Raw genomic sequence first — 21,670 nt, 5'->3', positions numbered from 1 at the left:
CCCTTTCAGGAGGCCTGGCATGCCCGCCGGCTGCTCCCAAACGCTTCCTACTCGCCCGCACGGCGCACACAGCGACACGGAGAGCAGCGTGCATTCTCCCCACTAAAATACGGCACATCTACAGCATTTAGTAACTGCACCGTGACCAACGAGAGCAGAGGACGTATTTTATTTTCACCTTTTCATTTGCAATATTACAATAAAATAGTAAACTGAAAAAAACCCCATCCAGCCTCAAGTTTAACGGCGTCAGTCAAGTCCTACACTCCAAAGCATGAGCAACCGTTAAAAGACAAAAAAACCAGGTCGACAACAACAACTCCGGGTTGACAGCGTCATTACCTTCACAAGGATTTGCTCAGAGGATGCCACTACAAGCGGCATACGTTACGCTGTTCCCAGAGAGCAAGCCATCCCGCGGCTCCTCGAAGCTCGGGTTCATCTCGCACCAGCCCACAGGCGCTGGGGGAGAAAGCGGGGGCAAGGAAGTGCGTAATTCCATTTCCATTTTCGTAAAAGACAAACTTTGCGGTAAAACGTGTTGCCCGGATGGCAACTGCGAGGCGTGTGAGCACAGCCAGAGCAATGCAGCAGCTGGAGGAAGACAATGGGGTAAGTGCAATTAAGGCAAAAGGTTCCTCTTTTGACACGATGGGGCAGATGGCTGGGCTGAGGAAATGATTCAATAGTAAAACAGGTATCACAGTACACCTGGACTACAGAATCAGTGAGAATACAGCTTAAGCTTGATTGAGATCTCTGTTCACCTTCACAAATTCTGAAAAATATTTAAAATCTCCTCTTCCTTCCCCTTCCTCCCACAACTGTAGTCTGCTGCACTTTTCAAAAGCACAGAAGTTTGCTTTTACTGAAATTTAAGGCTATTATGAAAAAATAGCGTAGGGCTCCTCTTTCAAAACTAAGTATAAAAGTCAATCCACTCTAGAAGGTCTTGAATAACTCTAATACAACCATCTATTTTCCAAAACAATCAACTCATTTTTATATTTGGAAGCCAAGAAATTTTATACTGCTAAAGTTTGTCTTCATACACTTACACTTTTGTCCTAGAAGCCAAACACTCCAATACCAGGAGTTACCACTGTAAAGTAACTGCAGCTCAGGACAGCCACCCTTTGCTGAACTCAGATGTGCTGGTGGGAGAGGTTCATCATCGCTCTCTTTGCCTCAGAGTACCAGATTATCGAAAGATTTACTATGGAACACTCTCACATCCATCCACCACGCACTGAGACTGGCCGAGGACGTATCACAGAAGCACATCTCAAGGAGCAGTGGTGTCTGGGAAAGAGTGCTGTGAAGTGGCTGAAGTCAACTGCCTTTTCCACTTGACTGAAAGATCCAAAAGACAATGTCTGCCTATAGCCTTAGTGTTCTTGCCTGAGAGAAAAAGATGAAGAAGCAGCAGAAATGGACCGGTCCTAGCCATGACCACAGCTCCCAGTTCTCTTCATGAGCACCAGAGAATACTTTGCTTATTATACAGGCACCTGTGAAAGTTCAATGTATTAGAGGACTTACATTTGAGAGGGCGAGGATCCTTTCCATAACAGGAAAGTGGGTAATTTTGCATCCCCTGAATTAAGCAAATGTTGCTGGTGGTTTAAGAGTCAGCTGAATCTGGTCCAGAAGCAGCATCAAGCTACGTAGGGCTTCACAAAAATGGCTACAACCAACTCTTCTTCCTCCTAACCTTAAAGTGCTGGGGCAATGCAGCATGACCAGACTAGTAGCCTAGGAAAAAATACCCGAAGTCCTACCAAGCATACTGTTTCCTAACTTATGACAGACAAACTTCCTAGGACTTTAGACCTTAAAATCCTCCACAGATGCTGAGAAGCATCTCACATATGGAAAGCATACAACCTTGAAGAAACTGGTTAACAGTAAAAAATATGGCAACTCCAATCTTGGTATGGCCAAAAGGCATTTTTAGAATAAAAGTGACCCCTTCTAATGCAGGGCTATTGCTTCATTTGTCCAATGGCATTTTTTACTAAAGAAATGCTCCTCCAATTACAAACATAGTATTTTAATAGTAACACTTTAGGTATTATTTAAGGTTTATAATTTATTAGAAGTTAATGGTTTTTTACACAATTTCCTATTTTTACCTTGAAAAAACAGCTAATCTCAAAACAGTCACATATGGATAAAGACTCACTATCTAAGGGCCGTTTCTAAACATCCTCACCTTCATTTGCGATGAAGGAGCTTTTCTTCTCCCCACAGAAACAGGCTCCTTACCAGTCACTACTTCACCAGCCACTGCATATACAACTGACCTACTGACCAGAAGCATCAGTGAAAAAGCAGCTCCCGCTATACGTACGTAAGCTACAGGCTCTGACCAACAACTGGAAAGTTGGCTGCACCTGCTGACAGTTACTATCTCCTGCAAAAGCTTATTTTTCACTTAACAGAGACGGCTAAGCATGACACACATCGGACTGCAAGAATCAGTCATAACCCTCAGTCACATGGCATTGCTAAAATAAACTTGTGTCACTTTGTAACATGCTATAAAAATTCACTGATTACCTTAATAGACTAGAAATAACCACTAATTTTCCATTAATTATAGTATCATGAAATCAGTGAAATCAGAAAAAAAGTACAAAAAAACCCTTTCAAAATAGCTCCTTAACCTTGCTTGAGCTGAACCCTTGGTATATGAGCAGCATGAGTAATCTCATTTCATTTCCCATCATAACTCAAGACAGAACACAAACAATAAAAATAAGAATAATCTATAAAAAACACAGTACATCAGAAATCTATGTAAAAAAACATGTCTGTGTCACAGGATCAGACATCATCAAGGAGCTCAGTAATAACTTAAAGCACCACTCAAAATTAAGTACCATACGTGTTACAGTACATGCCATTTATTATGACAATTTAAGGCTAAAATAGGTACGACTCCCTTGTAGTCAAGCTTTCTTCTATTTATAAATGCATACAAACATTAAGTAGATACAAACACGTAGGGATTTTTTTTATTGCTCTAAATTGCCTACAAGAATGTTCGACTTTCCCAGATGTCATCTCAGTTTGCCTTTTTCAGTCAAGCTGAAGTCCTACAATTGCAACTTACGGCACTCGTACAATTATAGACATTCTTTGATTTGAGCTGTAAATAAATTCGAAGACATATCAGACAAAATTGCTCACCACTGCAAACTTTGTAACTTAGTTAACTAAGCATTCGTCCGTAAGATACATAATAATTCACCACAAAGATTATTTCTGCAATTCTCCAGGAAGGATATTCTTTTCAAAATAATAGGTCTAACCAAGCGGCAAAGACAACCAGCAAGAAATGATTTACTAGTACCAGTCTAACAGACTGGGCTTAAAAAAAAAAAAAAAAAAAGCTGAATACCTGCTCCAAAACAAAGAGCAAACTTTTCTTCTTGCTCATAGAGCAATTATGTTTCCTAATAAGATAGGGCAGTGCCTCATTCTGATAGTGCCAAATTCTTTGACTGTAGCTTGTCCATTTCTTGACCAATATTTCCTTCAATGGTATCACACTGGGCAAGAAAAACCTGAGAATAAGAAACAAATGTTATTGGGGATGCAATTATAGCAACAGTAGATGCTTCTTAAGAACAGAAACTACAGGTTCCATCATGAATTTGAAAAAGCCAACTCAAAAACCACCTTCCAGTTCAATTTTGATAATAGCTATTCACAATTTTGTTTACCCAGAACCCCAAAATAAACATGACATTTGATAAGGCAACAACATGGTTGCCCATCCTCACCTGTTCTGCCACTGAAGTACTTTGAGTTGATCCAAAGTTCATAAACAACAATAAGGATCACAAAGGTTCAGATGAGTTAGTGCTTCAGTTTAGAACATGACTTTTAAACTCCTTTCTAACACACATACTTCTGTAGCCAAGGGTAGAACTGACAAACCTACTCAGTAAAATCTAAAACAAGCTTTCATTAAACCAAGGCATCTTCTACTTCTCAGAGGCATCTTCTACTTCTCAGGACTACAGGGCAACGTGAACCCTCATCTTTATCAGTAAGCAGCTGGTGTGCCTCAAAAGACAGAAATCTCCTTTCCAAAAAGGGCAGTCCACAGCACCTTAAGCGTTCTTAGAACCTGCCTATGAGTTCTTACAAGTATAGCAACCCACACACAGCAATTAAAAGCCAGCAGCGACTAGTCACTTTCCTTGTGCTGTACACAGCACAATGCACCAGCACTTTAAGCCAATAAATTCTTTTAGGCCAATTCCAATGTATTTTAGTACACTGTAGTTTCTGTGCAGACTCTCCTACTATCTATACCTGCCTTACACTCAGTTTTGCTATGTCTGCACTAGACTTTAACAATCAAACCAGATGTTTAATGTTATTTGCATTAAAATGACAATAAGAAACTTCCTTCCCTCTAGAGCAGCAAACTGTTGTGCCAGGTGAATGCTTCTCAACCGTCACACTGTTTTGAGTCATCTGTCTTCCAAGCAATCCCTTGAGCCGGCATTGACTCACTTCAGTAAGGACTTCAGGGATGAAAAAGTCAAGGTGGAAACAACTGCAGTTGCTGGCTGCATGTGTTTTAGATCTGCCTCCCCATTCTGGAAGATGCGTGATTTCCAGCAACAGAAGGCAGTTAATAGCTCCCCCTCGCTTTCATGAATACTTAAGAGTAATAAGCATGACTTGCTATCGCTTTCTTGCTCTAGAAAAACAGTGTGTAAGACTGCTCTGGTCTGAAACCCGATTCTTCTGCAGTCCTCAAAGGGTTCATAACCTACAGTTGCAGAACACTGTGCCTATCAGTAATTCTGATCTCTGCTCCACCACAGTCTGCTTTATGCTTTGGCAGCAGTTCTTACACAAAGTCCCACTTATTTCTGCAGTAACTTCAGCCAAGAGTGGAGCTCTAGTAGCTTGCCATGAAGGTTACAGCCATGTTAGGCACATGGAATCAAGAGCATTTTCAAAGACCCATATAACATAGCTACACCAGCAGCCATCTTCATTTCATTTTGCATTATCTGAACTTACCTCTGTAACAGAGTACAAAGGGCTTTGTCCCTAAAGCTGTAACATTTCTACTATGAAGTACTTCTTGGTAAGGCTTCCTCTAAAATAGATGGCTATTTTAAAAAAATTGGGAAGCACTTACAGAAAATATTTGATAAGGTTACAGTAAAAGGCAAAACCTTTCAATTCCATATATGAATGTAAGGTACTTTCACAAATAATTTTCAGGAGCCTAACCTGTGACTGAAGCTAGCATAATACAAATAAAAGCAAACAGGAAGAGCGGTACCATTCATTTATGGAAGTTTGGCTTTCGGGGGAGGAGGGAGGAAGGACAAATTCCAGTATTTAGTAACAAACCTTCACTTCAAGGTCTCTAAGGAAACAATGCCTAGGAATTTTTAAGCATCATACAGTGGCAAAGCAATTAAAAAAAATGCATCCCCCAGCACAGCTGCTGTCCCATACAAATTTTACTTTAGTGACTCTTCACAGAAAGTTGATACACTGCAATAGAAGCTAAATTTTCCAAAGAACACCTCTAGCAAGGTCCAGCAGGAGTCACAGTTGACTGCATCTTTAAGCCCAGACCTCATTGATTACTCCAGCCCACTGACCTAAGGGAAAGGAGGAATCATCCTGTTTTCTTTACAAGTTATCAGAATTACTTTACATCATCAGGCAGCCATAAAGCCAACTACTAATGTAAGTTACAAACATTATCTGAAAACAGCACGAACGATGAAAATCTTTATTTTTGTAAGCTGTTTTATACAGCTATTAAATACCTCTCAAGGTGAGGTCATAAGAAATACCAATGTAAGAACAAACACTGAAAAAATGTAAGCTCTAAACAGCTCTCATTTTCACAAACTCTTGGTATACAAGTACCCAGCATTGATAGAAAACAAACAAACAAAAAAAAACTCACCTGAACCCTTTTCACCAACCCCTTCTTTTTCAGTTTGCAATCACTGAAATTCTCTGGCAGATTCTGCAGTAAAATAAACAAACAAGTCGATGCAGCTTAATGTTGAAATTAACATATTAAACTTATAGCAAAAACTGAATGTATCAAAGAATCCTCTTCACGTGCATCCTGAAAATGCCATACCTGCTCAATAAGAATGACTACACAAGAATTTAGAAGTCATAAATTCAGTAAGTCCAGGATACAGCATGCTATTACAATGAACTGAGCTCGCAAATTTTCCATGTGTCTTTAGCAACATAAAGCAATAACTGCATACACTGTTTTTGTCTACTGTGACATACATTAACTGTTCTGCTGAGCTTCAACTTCAGTTCTTTTCAGAGACTGTGAGATGAATTACTTTCTTATGAACACATTAATACAATCACTTGCCATCATTTGAACATATAATCAGTAATGCAGGCATTGCCAGTCTGTTTAAGCTGTACATCTGACCTTCTCTGCAATCTACTCATGGAAGGTATAAGAGATACGAAGTGTTACATGCTGACAGCTTTTAATTTGAGTTGCATCGTTTTCCACACTCCTACCACCTGATATTTCCATGTATGTCACTTTAGAAAATGTTACACGCTTTGTCCTTTTGGAGTAGTGTGAAATTGGTGTGTTGGTGTGGAACTGTCCTTAGGTTTATGATTTTTTTTTGAAACAGGTAAAACAGATGATTATCATCATACCAAATTTATGTGAACATTCTTAGAAACCTTATGCTCTCACTCTTGAAAATGCATAAAAATAATGGATTTTCTCACTGGTGTACCTTTTATTTTTCACCCTAACTCTGTATCAAGAATAGCAGTTTCCCTATAGTACCCTATGTTTCATTTCAGCTAAAACGCAAGCCCCACTGGGAGGTTTAGATACATAAATCAATAAAAAACAACAACAATGCTCTTTTCTTTCCGTGTCCAAACGTACATGGCCTTTAATACAGGAGTCTTGCACATAACCTCATACAGGAGTTAAAAATACACAAGACTCCACACCAAAAAAAACAGTCTATCATGGGAAGTGAAACTATAGGCATCCCTGAGATCCCAGGAAGTTCAGGGATCACACTGCTCCAGTATTTGTGCAGTAATTAGCACACTGTAAGTGATATCAGACAAAGAAGTAATAATCCCCAGGCTTAGCACGCGTTCCCAGTACCATGGGTGAGGAGAAAATGGGCATGCAAGAGAGTGAGCTGGGACACATTCTTATATTTTACTTCTATATACACTTCTGGTTTAAAATCCCCCTCACTCTTTCTATGCTCAGCCTGAAGGAATGCACAATGCTGCTTCTTGTCTCCTAGGAAAGTATGAAAGTTCAAAGTAGGAGTAAGTACTACTACACCAACCTCTTCCCAGGTCAGTTTTTTTGGTTTATTTTGTTAATTTGCTTTTGGAAGATGGGTAAGAGAAAGAATCTTCCACTCCTGTAGTTCCAGCTTCCATTTGTGTTGCTCCAGTACCAGTTTTCCCAAACAGCAGCATTGTTATGTTGGCTAAAACTCGTATCAACTTTTAACACTTTTCTTCAAGATCAGAAAAAGTATCTCCCTTGCAGAGAGCTTTTAGCTTTTCAGACTGCACCTCCTGAAACAGAACCAGAAACTGGACATATTTCTTTCAGGTGGAAAAATGACCATCTGTATTAGAGGCACAAGAGTATGCAGATTAAGGGAGATACCCTTCCAAAAGCAAGTTGGTGCAGTGTTATCTTACAAGCCAGGACAGAAATAACTAAACCCTAAAAGTTATGGGGGTTTTGCTGTTTTTCGATTTATTTCGATCCTCTTAATACCAAAACCACTCTGCAGTTTGTCCTAAGATGCATTCCATCACCTATCTATCCTTTCCAACTCCTCTTATTTTGTGAGAAAGAGGAGAAGTAACTTTGAAATTAAGTTACCAGCTTAACTCCAGGAATCTGTCAGGCACAATGTAAATCCTCCTACAGGAGCCTGTTCTATGCTGGTCACTTTCTTCACTTATGTAATGATGCCTTACGTCCTTGGTTTCACAGCACAGGATTAAGTTCAGAAGCTGTTTTACATTTACAACAACAGTCTGCCTAAAATGAAAACTCCTTTTTACAAGTGGCAAATGTCCATTCTCCAAAGCACAGCTTTTTTTCAGTTGTTCCTTTTGGAAGCTACTTTGCCCTTTACAAAGCGTATTTTCTAGTACTGTGTACTGCAGTATGTCCTTGCTCACTGTAGCATGCTAAACCCACATGCCTCCTCCCAGTAAGCTGGACACTGGTTTACATGCTTTTCTTTCAGAAACTGAATGCTCCAATGACACTACAAAACAATTGAGAATTTAGTTCAAAGCTGTCCGTGAATTCTCTTCAAACACCAGTTCTATTTCACAAATTTATAGTTGTCACAGGGAAAAAAAAAGTTTTAAAAACATTATAAAATTGTATGAAGTATTCTAAGGAATCTTAGACATAGGACTCTTTAACCACATGAGAAAATATTTGTATTTTTCTCTTGGTTTTCAACAACACAATTCACTTTTTAAAATGAACTGTCCTGGTTTCAGCCAGGGTAGAGTTAATTTTCTTTGTAGAAGCTAGAGTGAGGCTATGTTTTAGATTTGGGATGAGAAAATGTTGATAAGGTGCTGATGTTTTGAGTTGTTGCTAAGTAGTCAAGGACAGTCCAGCTTCTCGTGCTGGCCTGCAGCGAGAAGGCTGGGGGTGTATGGGAAGCTGGGAGGGGACACAGCCGGGACAGCTGACCCAGGCTGGCCAAGGAGATATTCCATACCATACAACGTCATGCTCAGTATATAAAGCTGGGATGAAGAAGAAGGAAGGGGTGGAGGGACGTTCGAAGTGATGGCGTTTGTCTTCCCAAGAAACCATTATGCGTGATGGAGCCCTGCTTCCCTGGAGATGGCTGAACACCTGCCTGCCCATGGGGAGTAGTGAATGAATTCTTTGTCTTGCTTTGCTTGCGTGCGCGGCTTTTGCTTTACTTATTAAACTGTCTTTATCTCAAACCATGAGTTTCCTCACTTTTACTCTTCAGATTCTCTCCCCTGTTCCACCGTGGGGGAGTGAGCGAGTGGTTGCGTGGGGCTTAGCTGCCAGCTGGGGCTAAACCACGACATGAACAAAATATGACAAGAAACATTTAACATAAAGGAAGTATTTGATGTGTACTATTTTGACTCCATATATGTAATAGCCTGAAAAAAACAAAGATCAGTTAGGCCTAATTATTAATGGCTGATTTCCATAGGAAAATGAAAATGTTACCTCACTGTCACAGAAATTCTTCTATGCCTTGAAGTTTTCTATGACTTGGAACTTCTTAATAATCAAATTAAAAAAGAAATTATACACTAGCTCAGTTACACTGCCCATCTGCCTTTGTTGAGTACTTATTTCAGGCTGTACTTTCTGAAAGAGATTCTGGTCTATACAAATATTCCTACCAACCTGAATCAGCAAATTAACAAACAATTTTCTATCATCAGAACAGGCCTAAGTTAACATTCAATAGCAGACAGGGAACTCCATCTGGACTTACCACACTACAACAGATATTGGTAACTGGAAGAAACTCTGAAATCTGAGTGTAGAGAACACATTCAGACTATTTCTTTTTTTGACAACATTTTTCAAAACTGTTCTTTTTAATTACATCTGTGCATGCAAACTCCTATGTTTGCTTGCACACCCTCATAGCTGGGTGGTTTGTTTTGGTTTTGTGTTTTGCTTTTTTTTAAAATCACACCTTGTAATCCCCTTGGCAAAGACATGTTATTGGAAGGACTAAATGTGCTAACTTAATAAGCTCCTTAAAAGGTGTTTTGCAATCAAATTAGTAAAGTTTACAAATCTTAACATCAAATTAAATCTCATAGTCTCTCTGTTTTACCTTAGTCAGCTTACATCTCCTCTCCAGGAATACGCTGTCCAACTATTCAGGGTTTAACAGGTTAAGCTGGCAATAAACCTTAAGTCACAATAACATTTCAATATTTAATTAAAATCAAATTTAATTAAAGAAGGAGTAGCTTAAGCCTAGGCAGTGCTTATGCAAAACTCTCGCCAAATCTACGTTTTGGTGCTAGCATTGCTTGCAGAGCAGTAGTTTGGATTAGTATGTGGTTTTCTACTGCACAGCATATTCTTACTTTTATAGCAGGTGGTCTCTTTGCATTGCACTTTCTCTGTGACAAAACCCTACTCAAGTCTCACAGTCCTTGACCGGTATTGTCTTAAACTTACAAAAGTGATTGCAGTGCTGGCTTCACCCAGCAACTTCTGTAGGGTGGGCACAGGTTCTTTTTCCTCCCGCAATCAACCCAGAAACAGAGCCCAAGTCCCCCTATCACCAGTGGCTCTCTCCCATCCACATCCCCAAATTCAGGGTTGCTTAACCACATCTCTTCAAGAGTTCTCGCCCTGAAGATATGCTGACAAGATGCACTGCAGACACACACACGTTACATCCTCCAAGACCCATCTTTTGTAGGCACAACACTCATGCGTTATGAGAAGAAAACCTTAAAACCAATCACTGTTTACACAGTAATAAATTCATGCATGTGCATTTTTCTGCCTCTAGACCCTCTCTATTCTTGAGTGTTTGTTCAACTACAAACCAGCATCCCTCTCTCCTGAGCACTGCTACTTAACGAAATACAGACTCTCCTGTCATTTCTTTCACCGCTGATGTCCCAGTAAAACCACCTCCCTTTGCCACAGAACATCACCTTCAGCTCTGCTCAAGTTCCATTTGTTTTGGAAGTGCTTCCAATAACGACTTTTAAGCTTCGTGTTACCACCTTTGTTCTCGTCTTCAGTTATTTCCTATTTCCCAACCAATAGACCTCAGTAGGTAACATCTGATGCCTGAATCCACCTGAGAGCAGTGTAGTCAGTTAATGAACAAAACAAATGCTAGTCAAATTTATTATTTCTCACTATCTTATCATAACCAAAGGTATACCATTCTTAAAATAGTCAATCTCCTACACTAGGAGTCACTAGCAAAAATAGCTAAGAACATTTTTGGTTCGTTATCAAATCACTTAAAAAAACCCAATCACTCTGCTACACATGGCACCAATGCTAATCAGTTGCAAACAAGGAAGTTTTGCTGGCACCCCATCCATCTAACAAAGAAGCTTTTTTGTTAGTTTCTGTTAAAATCCAAAATAACTTCTAGTATTTTAGTGCATAGTTTTTATTGATTACCAGCTCTTCACTTTGTTTTAACTTATTGGTAAATAAATTGGTAAACCGGGTAACCACGTTATGTTGACACTCAATCTTTTTCATCTAAGTAGACATCTGAGCAGCTTCTTTAAAAGTAGCTATTAAATGGCAGCATTTGTCAATGGGTCTTCTGAATGCAGAAGTGGTAACTAAGTGCTCTACCCTCACTGAGGGATGACAGTATTTTTGTGTTCCTTGTGCTTTAGAAAAATTTTCCCCTGAAGCTTTGTTTTTATGTTTATGATTCATGCCAGGATATTTAGGAATTGTAATATGAAATGCTTATCAAATGTTTATTTATCCAGATAAATTCAAAGGTTTAGTAATAAGTTCTGATCTTATTGTAAGTGGCAAAACTTCACAAAAGCCTGGGAAATGTTTGTTACAGGCACAATGATATTTTTTTCTAAATACTTCTTTCTTTCAGTCCTCGAAATGTTAATTTGGTATTAATTTACCAGATGACAAGTATAGAAGGGACAAGGAGACATGATAAGGAGACAGTGAAAAAGCCTCATCAGAAGAGTACAGTAATTTAAGTAAGTTTTACAGAGGAGTTATAACAAAAAAAAATCCTCAAGAAAGGAGGATGGGCCACCAGAACATAATTGAGTCAGTAATGTTATCAATATCCTCAATACTGATCTACGCAATTTGACAGATGCCTTTGTCATTAATTTATGTAAACAAAATCAGTGACTGTATTTCAGAAGAGAAAGCTTTTTTTTTCCAGTTGTTAGAACAATTGTTCTCCGCAATACTGTCTTTCTAGATTACAAATCTGCCATTTAATAAGAGAACAAAGTCATCTCTCAGATTGCAATATTGGTGACAGACTTCATGTAAATTAGAGGAGGCTCACAAGAAGTACATAGTATCATGCCTGTCAATTTAAATCTTCCTGCTAATCTCAGAAAAGCCATCTTTTTTTTTTTTCCCTGAAAAAGCCGTTCAGTTATTTTAAAAAACTGTGCCAGCTGATCAAGTCAAGGACTTTCTGTGTTATACTCGCTGAGATTTGTATTAAGCAGTGTACTTTGACTTCTACTCCTGGACCAAATGTTTTAACTGCTGAAATAAATGGCATTTCTGGTGATACACACACACAAATCAAACTGTTGAAGATGACTCAACTTGCATTCCTCCTGAAGAAAACGTCAAAGATCTGTGGCTTATGGGAACATCTGACTGTGTCACAGCATTCAAATTTGTAAGACGCTCATAAGATCCTTCCACTCTTCCTATGGTAGAAGCAGTAGCTATTTAAACACATTTAATGTTAAAATGTTTAAGTTACAGCTACTCTACCCAAAAGCATCTCTTCAAGACTTTCCTTTCACACCTCTGGCAGTGACAACACTGTATTTTCTTTCCCACTCCAGTACTGTATGACTACCAACCTACTTCTCCACTTCCCAAATCACTTCTTTTAAATTCATAGTTGTTGGACACATGGAGTCTAGTAAAAAGGAGTATTAGTTCCAAACTCAGCTCCTCTAATGAACTTGTCTGCTAACAGTAAGAGGGTGACACCCCTAGAAGAGACAGAAAACAATACGCAGGCTCCTCAGCTCTCTATAACCATACAAATCTCATTTTGTATCACACTAGAGGTTTTTAATTGATCCAAACAATGTATGACAGACAAAACACTTTACAGAGCTTTCACAACAGTTCCAAAGAAACAAACTGGAACATTTATAGTGTGAGCTTGCTGGTATGTTTCACTTCTACAATGCATCGATTCTTCTGTCTTAGCAGAAAACCACTCACTCAGTTGATTGAATCAATAGCACATCTATATGATCAACAGCATTCAAGAGATTTGTCAGAACTTGCTTTTTACTTGGTTAACTAAAAGAATACTAAATAAAGTATACAACAATTCTGAGACACAGATAAAATACTCTCTGGAAGCTTTATGCTCTTCTGCTTTACATTTCTACTCACCATTTTTTACTTCAGTGGAACCCATCTATTGCTCATATACATACCTCATTACCATTATGTGTTGCTACCTCTGTATGTTGCACAACTACAGTACAGCTAGGTAATACCTCATGAAGTTGGTGGCCTGTTCATCTGATCTGGTGTAATACTAGTACACTGAACAGCTACATTTTATGTAAAGATTCCCCGCAACTACATGTATCTCATCTGCAAGATTTCACAGAAGTTTCACATAAGTTTAGTTTTCATGACACAAACCACAGCCTTCCTTGTATATTAAAACAAATAAATACGGATTTTGGTATGTGTAACGTAATTTCAATCGCTGGTAATAAAAACCCTCACTTATTTCTTGCTTTAAAAACATGAAGCTTGTCAATGTCATAAGCTCTTATACAACAAAGTAACAAACAACTATTACAAATACTAAGACACTAATTATAATTAGTTAGCTCTGGCTGCTCCGCTTCCACAAGAGACAAAACTGAGGCACAGGGACTACATTATCTCCTAAACCTAAACATGAAGTCACCAAGTTAGAAATCTCCTAAAATCTTGTACTAAACCTAAAAGTCCCTTGTCCAGTACCATTTAGAGTATTTTGGATAATGAGATAAACAGAAAGCATGCTATTATCTTAGCCATGCAAAATGTACCAGAATCAAAAGTAAACTTGGGAAACTCAGTTCGGATTAATTAGGAAGCAGTGAAAAGGGTTTTTCAAGGCTGTTTACTGGGTTCCAGAACTGTACACCAGCATACAAGTACCGGCTTTTTTCTAAATAGGATTTAGTATCAGGACTTGAAAGCATTGGAAGTAAACTTTAATCCCATCCAAATGAAACAGTTATCACCTTACACCTATTTTCATGATAACACATAGTAAATCTGCCATTTCAAACAGGGAATCAGTTACAAAAAACAGACAAAAAGTCTATATATCTAACAGCAGTCAAGAACTGTCAGCAAAATATTTTCTTCTGTATGAGGCAGAAAAGGTAATTTTAAGAATTTAAAACACTTAGCATATCATAATTTTAAAAAAGTATTTAAGAATTGTTGGCTATAACAAGCAGCAAAGGCTAATTTACCATTAAAGGTACACAGCATGAAAGGAGGAAATAAGTTAATGAGCTCCCCACCATTCCTAGGAACATATCCATATTGTATAGCATTTGATGATGGCTCATTCAAATTATTACTCTATGATTTAGCCTGCTGCTGAACTTTTTCAGAGTGTCCATCAACTAAACTACATATGGTTCACCAGTTATAGGCACTTGCATGGATTCTTTCTGAAACAATCCCATAAAGAGTCAGTGTGCAAAGGAGTAGACCCAAAGACATCAATACCACAGAAAAGCAGCATTTTTTCTTCAGAGCAGGATATTATGATCATGATATGCAACATAAGTATATAATGAAGTTTACAGCAATGACCCAGCAGACAGAGAACCAGAATAAGGAAATACCGCAGCTGCCATAATTTCTATTTATCTCTGTACTAGTCCCATATTCTCACCTACGTCTCGGCTACTAGCTGATACAGGAAGATATATATTATTTTCTGGAAATATGCTGTAAGGTTATGATCCATTAATGACTGTGAAGCAGTTGGATATACACCAGTACATTCCGAAGAAAGAATATAGTCCTCAATGTGCAGTCATCTTAAATAAAAGCACTGTCAGGACATATAAGACTGACTAGAAAATTCTTCAGTCTTCAGGACCTCCTTGATTATGCAATATAGAACGCAAAGTGTATCTGTTTGGGATTTTTTTTCCCCAGACTTTTACTGTTAACCTGAAGTTTAACATGAAAGTTTGCCACGACAAACTAAAAGGGTGAAACTTGAGTAAAGGATACCCATTTAATGTAGTCTTAACAGGCTGCTGCCCCAAATGAAGCTCTTCTGTAGAATGGGGATGCATACACAGGCATTAATGTCACCATTTAGAAACAGAAGATGCCAAGTAGTCTTTTGGAGACATACAGGGGCAAGAGCTGGATATTAAAGAAAAAATGAGCAAACCAATTAACTAATTTTCAAAGCCAATAGAAATTCATTACTATTCTAAAATATCAAATAAATTACAAGAAAGATACATTCTTAACAGTAAATTTCTGTTGGGATTTGACCCTCTTCTGTGGTTATTTACTTACAGTGGCATCAATCTGTTCCAGGATCTTCATGAACTGCTCTGCAGTTCCTTTTATCCTCTTGTCCAGCTGTTTTAGCGCTTCGGCTTGAAGATCCTTTGCTAAGAATCCCTGAGGAGGAAAAGGAGGGAAGGAAAGACAAAATTATACCATTCCCAGCAGAATACTCATCTTAGAAAATCTGTCAGTCATCCACAGCAGAAAACATCTTCTACTATTTCTGTAGTTTCAAGTATGATAGTGACTTCAATCTCAATCTGTATTCCATCAATCCTTGAAAGGCTAAATGTAAGATTTGCAAGGCTTACTTAAAAGATTAAACGAGTAACAGACACTCTCCTTTGGACTTTGAGAGAACTCTTTCTGGTTTTCTACACCTAAAGTATATTATTTATTCAATATGCAACAATATTTACTTTTTTCCAAACAGCGCCATATCTCCATTTTGCAAGTTCATAAATAGCATTTTAAATTCAGTAAGAATTTTACAGGGTCCTTGAACAGTTATGAGAGGCAGCCTATTACCGTCTACACAAAAACTTTAGACAGTATTTTTTAAAATATATATATATACCTACAAAATTGTTTTGCAAAGATATAAAGTGATACAAAACTGGCATACCTTCTGGATACTTGTGAACTCTTTATTAACTTCCTCTAACTTATTAGCTATTTGCTCCACTGACTTCTCCAAATCTTTTAACTTCTTTAATTCAGCCTCTTCTTCTGGACTATTCTGTGTATTCAAAAGCACAACATTCACAACTATGGAACAAGTAGAGTCACTATGCAGCTAAAAAGCCGCAACTACGGTGATACAGACATAAAGGCTTTTGCAGATTTAAAATATATACTACACTGTGCTTATTCTTTCCATATTTATACTTATCAAATAAGCATCTTCCAAAGCTTAATTACAAACACAGTCAAAGTGGCAATGTATATATATACAAACACATTAAATGAGAAGAATTTGACGGGAAAAAGGAAAAGTGCAAACAACTTTTTTTTGTTAGCTTAGCATCTTTAAAGTAGAGGTAACATTTATATCACAAGATACTACCTTGTCCTCTACTTGGCAACGCCAGCCACAACTCATTTCACTAAAAAAAGCCCAGCAGACCCAGTAGCTACAGCTTTTTTTTTTTCAGCCAGAGAAATAAGATGGGCAAATAAGGTCATCAGTGCACAGAAGGTTCATGAGCAATGACAAGCAACAGATAAGGCAGACGTCAGTCAATAATGTAGTTTCAGAAATGTACAAACTGCAGAGTTATTTGCAGTACAACGTGAGATTGAACTCAACTTTGTCTAGCTATACATGATGAGGTTTATGCTGTAACCTGTTTCTGTGTTCAGCAGTTGAATCACTGACAGAAATCACGATAATTCAAGGAATAAAAAAAAGGTCCAAAGGCAACACCTACCCTTTTCCCAATCAACATGACTTTGCAACCATTTTTAACACCAAGTGCTGACAACGGCTGTTCCATTTCTTTCAGAGACTTCCCTAAATGGAAGAAGGGCAGGGGGGGAGGGGCAGGGCGGGAAATCAGTTAAAATATGGTTAGTAGCGTAAGTGTCTTTTTGAAGATATTCAAAACCTGGATACCTGGAAGTGACCAAGATGAAAGGTATCATCTATAAGAAACATTGACAGATAAGTTACCTTTGTATATCAGTTTCTGAAAAGGAACTGGAACTCCAGTGACTTGTTCTATAAGTACAGCCATGTCTTGTAGTGTAGGTTCACCATCTTCTTGTTGAGAAGCAACCTGAATACTGTGTTTTTCATTACCTAACAAAAAACAGAGTAACAGTAATACTTATCGCTACCTAGAAAATATTACAGGAAACACATGTCTAATATTTATTTCCATTAATGCAGAAAGTCCTCAAATCACCGATTCTTATGTACAATCATAGTTTTCAATAAAGGATTCTATTCCATTTCCTTCCTCTCGCAGTGACTTAACTCAGCCGAAAATTTTGTTTTATATTCTAATAACCTGAAGAGTTGGTTCAGGCATATTCTACTGGCATAATACTCCTGCTAAATATTATTCTCCACCTCTTTTGAAGAGTACAGATGGTGGCCAGACATCCCACAAGCTTAAGCATGAAAGCCCACACCTCCATGATGTATTCCATTTCCTACTTGTAGGAAGTTTTAATGGCATGAGTCTTGTGGAATCCGAGACAATTTATCACTTCCTTTGCTCCCTACTCCTCATGCATGAGGAGTAAGCGATCAATGTCCACCCTGTCTCCCCCTCACCAGCCACCTGGGAGAATTCTCACAGTCCAAAAATTATTTCTCCCCATAATACTGCTGATATGCAGCCTTAACCACTTTGAGAAGTCTCAGCCTATACGTCACCTTCCACTTATGCTGCATCCCATTCAGACTCTAAGATTACTTGCATGCAAGCAGCAGGAAGTTCTTTGAAGAAAAGGAGTATGTCTATTAATCTCTGCTTTGCAATAGACCCTTTCTATAAACCTCTGCTCCCACACACTTAAGGTCTGTCAATCTGAAAGCACCCACAGTTTTCAGTCACCATTGGCTGCAAGAGAAATTAAGAGAGGCATTATTTAATTTTCAGGAATAAAGAACTGCTTAACAAATACCAAGAAAGAAAACTATTCTCATGTCACTAATTTGAAATGCACATATCTTTTACAAAGAGTGCTAGAAACGTTGACTTTAAAATGTTCTAGCCTCCCAGAGTCACATGACACTGAGGCTTCCAAACTGGTTTTAAGCTCAAAATCACATTATACAAGCTCTCCCCCAAGCATTTGCCATAAACAGACTTTCTTCCCAATTTGTTTTGGAAAAAGAAACCCAAACAAAAAAAGTAGGTCCTAACCTCAATATATTTCAAAAGGTTGTTTTAATACATACAACTGCTTTGTGTAAGGGCTGTGCCTGTCAGCAGTTCAGAGAAAAAAACAAACAAACAGCAAATGGGGAAGAGAACAGCTGAAGTTTGCCTAGCAATAGAAACAGTTTTAATAGCAAATTATGAGTACCACTTTGGGCAGAGTGTAACAAAAATTTTACTGTAAATTCACAGCAGAGTGAAATCACCCTGAAAAACACCTCATGGATTAGAACCGGTATAATAACTTATCAGTTTGCTTCAGTAAATGACAATACTGATTTAAAATAGCCACCAGTGCAAAATTCCAACATCATTTTAAAAAAAGCCTAAATAGACTTAAAAAACAGGTCAATTCAATTTCTTGCAGATTGTCAAGTGATACATGTAGGTCTACTACCATTCTCTTTCTTAACCCTTATTTCCGTCTTTCCCCACTTTCACTCATGCATGCAAAACTTTAATATAAACATTTGTGCTACGTAGTAAACCAGCACCTGACAGCATCAGGTATAAAACAGAAAGCTCAAGTCCAAGATGAAGGATGCCTTCTATTTCTTATTTATTAATGACAAAGTAATTACCAGATAATGAAAAAGTAATTACCAGATAAGAAAACAACGGGAAAGGTAAAAACATTCTCAGTTAAGAAGGCTGTTGGCAAACAGCAAGACGTTGGAATTATAAATACATTCCTATTGTTAATTTGTCATCTCTGCCAATGAAACCCCCTCAGATCAAATGGGGTTCTCTGAAGGCATCAATGAGCACAAGAATCATGAAGATTCAAACAGATTATTCCACAAAGTTCCTCACCAAAGACTCTTAGATAAAACTGCCAGGTAATAAAGGAAACATTTTCACAAAATAATGTATCAAATACAACAGTAACAGGTTGAAAACAGGAATGACCAAGCAGAAATAAACAATAAGTTGTATAGACAGAAAGAATATCATCAACATAGTCCAAAAGAAACAGGAGCAAAATTTCTTTTCCAACAGTTAAAAAATAATCCATAAGAAATTCACAAGTTTTGTTAACGAAAATCAGCTGATCAATACCTCACTGTTTTAATACCTTACTACCCTTCTCATTGCTCCTACTGCCTCACCTAGATCCACTTCATTAAAATGTAACCATGGTATTTCCCATCTTAAAGAACTATGGAGTCCAGGCTGTTCTTATCTCTTTGCACTAATTTTTCATATTTATTTGCAGTCTTAACCCCATCTTCCCTCCCGTCTTCTTCTCCCTCCTCCTATTTCTCTTCCCGAGGAAAAAAAGCTCAGTCATGTCAGCAGACCTTTGACTAACCCATTTTATTAGGTCAGCACCCAACTGTCGTACTGAAGAAACCACCAGTTTCTGCTGCAATCTTGCATCTCACTAACTGCAAACGTTCATGCTTATTCAACAAACAAGATGAAAGCACATCAGACAGCATCTGTTTTTAACATACAGTCCTGACTTCAGCGATTTCTTTCAGCTAAATGAAGACTGCTGCCAGAAAAGCGGCCTCTGGTCCGCACTCTCTGGCAAGGACTGCCTTGTCACCGGTTCCCACCATCATCCATCCTTACAGTAGATCTAACCCTGTATGACAAGTTTAATCATCTTGCTGATAAGGAAAAAGCTGGTTTTTTCACCTCAAGTGATCCAGCTTGAGGGAGACAGTGGGAAGATGTAGCCACTCGAGGAGTGAAACCTCAGGGTAGCAGCCGGGACGGCGAGCAGGCCAAGCGGAGGGGGAACCGTGCCCCCCAGAGGCCGAGGCAGGCCCAGCCGCTGGCCCAGCGAGGCCGGGGACGCTGCCGCCCTCCAACTGACACCCGCAGCTCCAGGCCGGCAGCGGAAGCTGCGGCATTTTCTGCCTCTTCGGAGCTCCGTGGGGCCGCAGCCGCGGGCCTTCGGCCGCCAAAGGCAGTCACACACCCACTCACCCCCCTGCACCGCTTCGGGCCGCCGCCGAGCGCCTTCCAGCGCCGCGGCCCGCGCTTTTCCCGCTTACTCCTGGCGCCAGCGGCACCACAGGCCCGCCCCGCCTGCCGGGCTACCATCACGGGTGGGGCGGGAGGTTCGCGGGGACTCCTTCGCGGGCGGCCCCGGGGCCGGGAGGAGCCCCCCGAAGCCGCGGCCCGAGGCGCCGGGGCCAGCTGGGGGTAAGGGGCGCCGGAGGAGACGCCTCAGGCCGCGCTCGGCTGGAGGAGCCCCCCCCCCCCCCCGCTCCAGCTCTTACTGTAAGTGACGGTGACGGTAAGCGGGGCTCCGGGCGCCGCCATCTCACTCTGCCACAAGGAAACCGTTTGCGGGCGCTTCCCGGGGCGCGCGGGTAGGGCGTCACTTCCGCCCTAGGCCCCACCCCTCCAACAGGGAAGAGGTGGGGCAGCGAGGGCCTGACATCAGCAGGCGGGCGGGGTGGCGCCGGTGTTTACCGGCGTCATCGAGAGGGTGACAGCGTCAGCCGTCGGGTTTGTAACGAGCGAGCGGAAACAACGAAGCGCTTGCGCTCAGGAGCGCCGGCAGGAACCGCCCGACAGCACGGCCCGTACAAGAAGCGTGGCCTTACCGCGGCTTCGCCTCTTGGCGCCCCCTCTGCCTGCCGGCCTGAAAACGGCGCTCCGGTCCCGGAGCCCAGCCTCGACGCCAGCCCCAGGCCTGCGTGCGGCTGGGGAATGAAAGCCCGCGGTTCTCCCCGGAGCTGGCTTGGCTCGGACGCCGTTTTGTTTGTTGACTCCCGTTGGTGCTCCGAGCGGCTCTCGGCTGGAGCAGAGACCCAGCAGAAGCAGGGACGCGGCCAAAACAAGCACGGCGTAAGCGTGACGCTGCCCGCGGCGGCACCAGACGGGGCTTTTGAGATCAGAACGAGCCTCTACCTTTGGCAAATCCTCTGCTCGAGCAGCACGTGGCGCTGATAAAGAAGGAGGGGCAGGTTAAGGCCAAATTAATTACCAGAAACACCACACAGAAGGCTCGGCTAATCTACATGATTTTATGTCTCCATAGAATACACAAAGTTAATGATAACCCTATTTGTTACAGCTTTCAAGAATGTTACAAGTACAATAGCATAAAAGTCTCAAGACTGCAGTAGTTTAAAAATTGCTTCCAATTCTTTTATCAAATACGCATAGTAATAAGGGAGCTATTTTACAGAGTTAAGCAGCAACGTACAGTCTTAGTTTCAAGCAAGAGAAGCCTAATACAAAGTCAAAATAAACCTCAGCTATCAACAGCCACCACTATTGCTCATGTGTTACTTCGTCCATAAGACACGGAAATCAAAACCTATTAGACTGACTGCTTCCACTGAAGGGAATTGTGCCGAGTTTTCCATTAATAGAAAAGTCAGTAGTAGAACAACTTTCTTCAAAGAAAGAACACCACCAGCCATTCATATTACATTCTAGGATGTAGTGATAT

At 40.0% G+C, this 21,670-nt stretch overlaps 1 protein-coding gene across 1 annotated transcript; it reads right to left on the bottom strand.

Moving 5' to 3' along the window:
• Window positions 1-2,243: 2,243 nt before the first annotated feature.
• On the bottom strand, window positions 2,244-20,529 carry BAG1 (BAG cochaperone 1; the record flags this gene model as incomplete). The annotated part of the gene is made up of 7 exons (XM_081996782.1): window positions 2,244-3,572; window positions 5,963-6,025; window positions 15,368-15,475; window positions 15,987-16,100; window positions 16,792-16,874; window positions 17,034-17,162; window positions 20,487-20,529. 7 exons carry the CDS (start codon window positions 20,527-20,529, stop codon window positions 3,483-3,485), a joined length of 630 nt encoding a protein of 209 aa, XP_081852908.1. The 3' UTR covers window positions 2,244-3,482.
• Window positions 20,530-21,670: the final 1,141 nt, after the last annotated feature.

This window comes from Phaethon aethereus (genome assembly GCF_964289735.1).
Source record: "Phaethon aethereus genome assembly, chromosome: 2".
In the NCBI taxonomy this organism is placed as follows: Eukaryota; Metazoa; Chordata; class Aves; order Phaethontiformes; family Phaethontidae; genus Phaethon; species Phaethon aethereus.
This window is presented reverse-complemented; position numbering and strand designations above follow the sequence as displayed.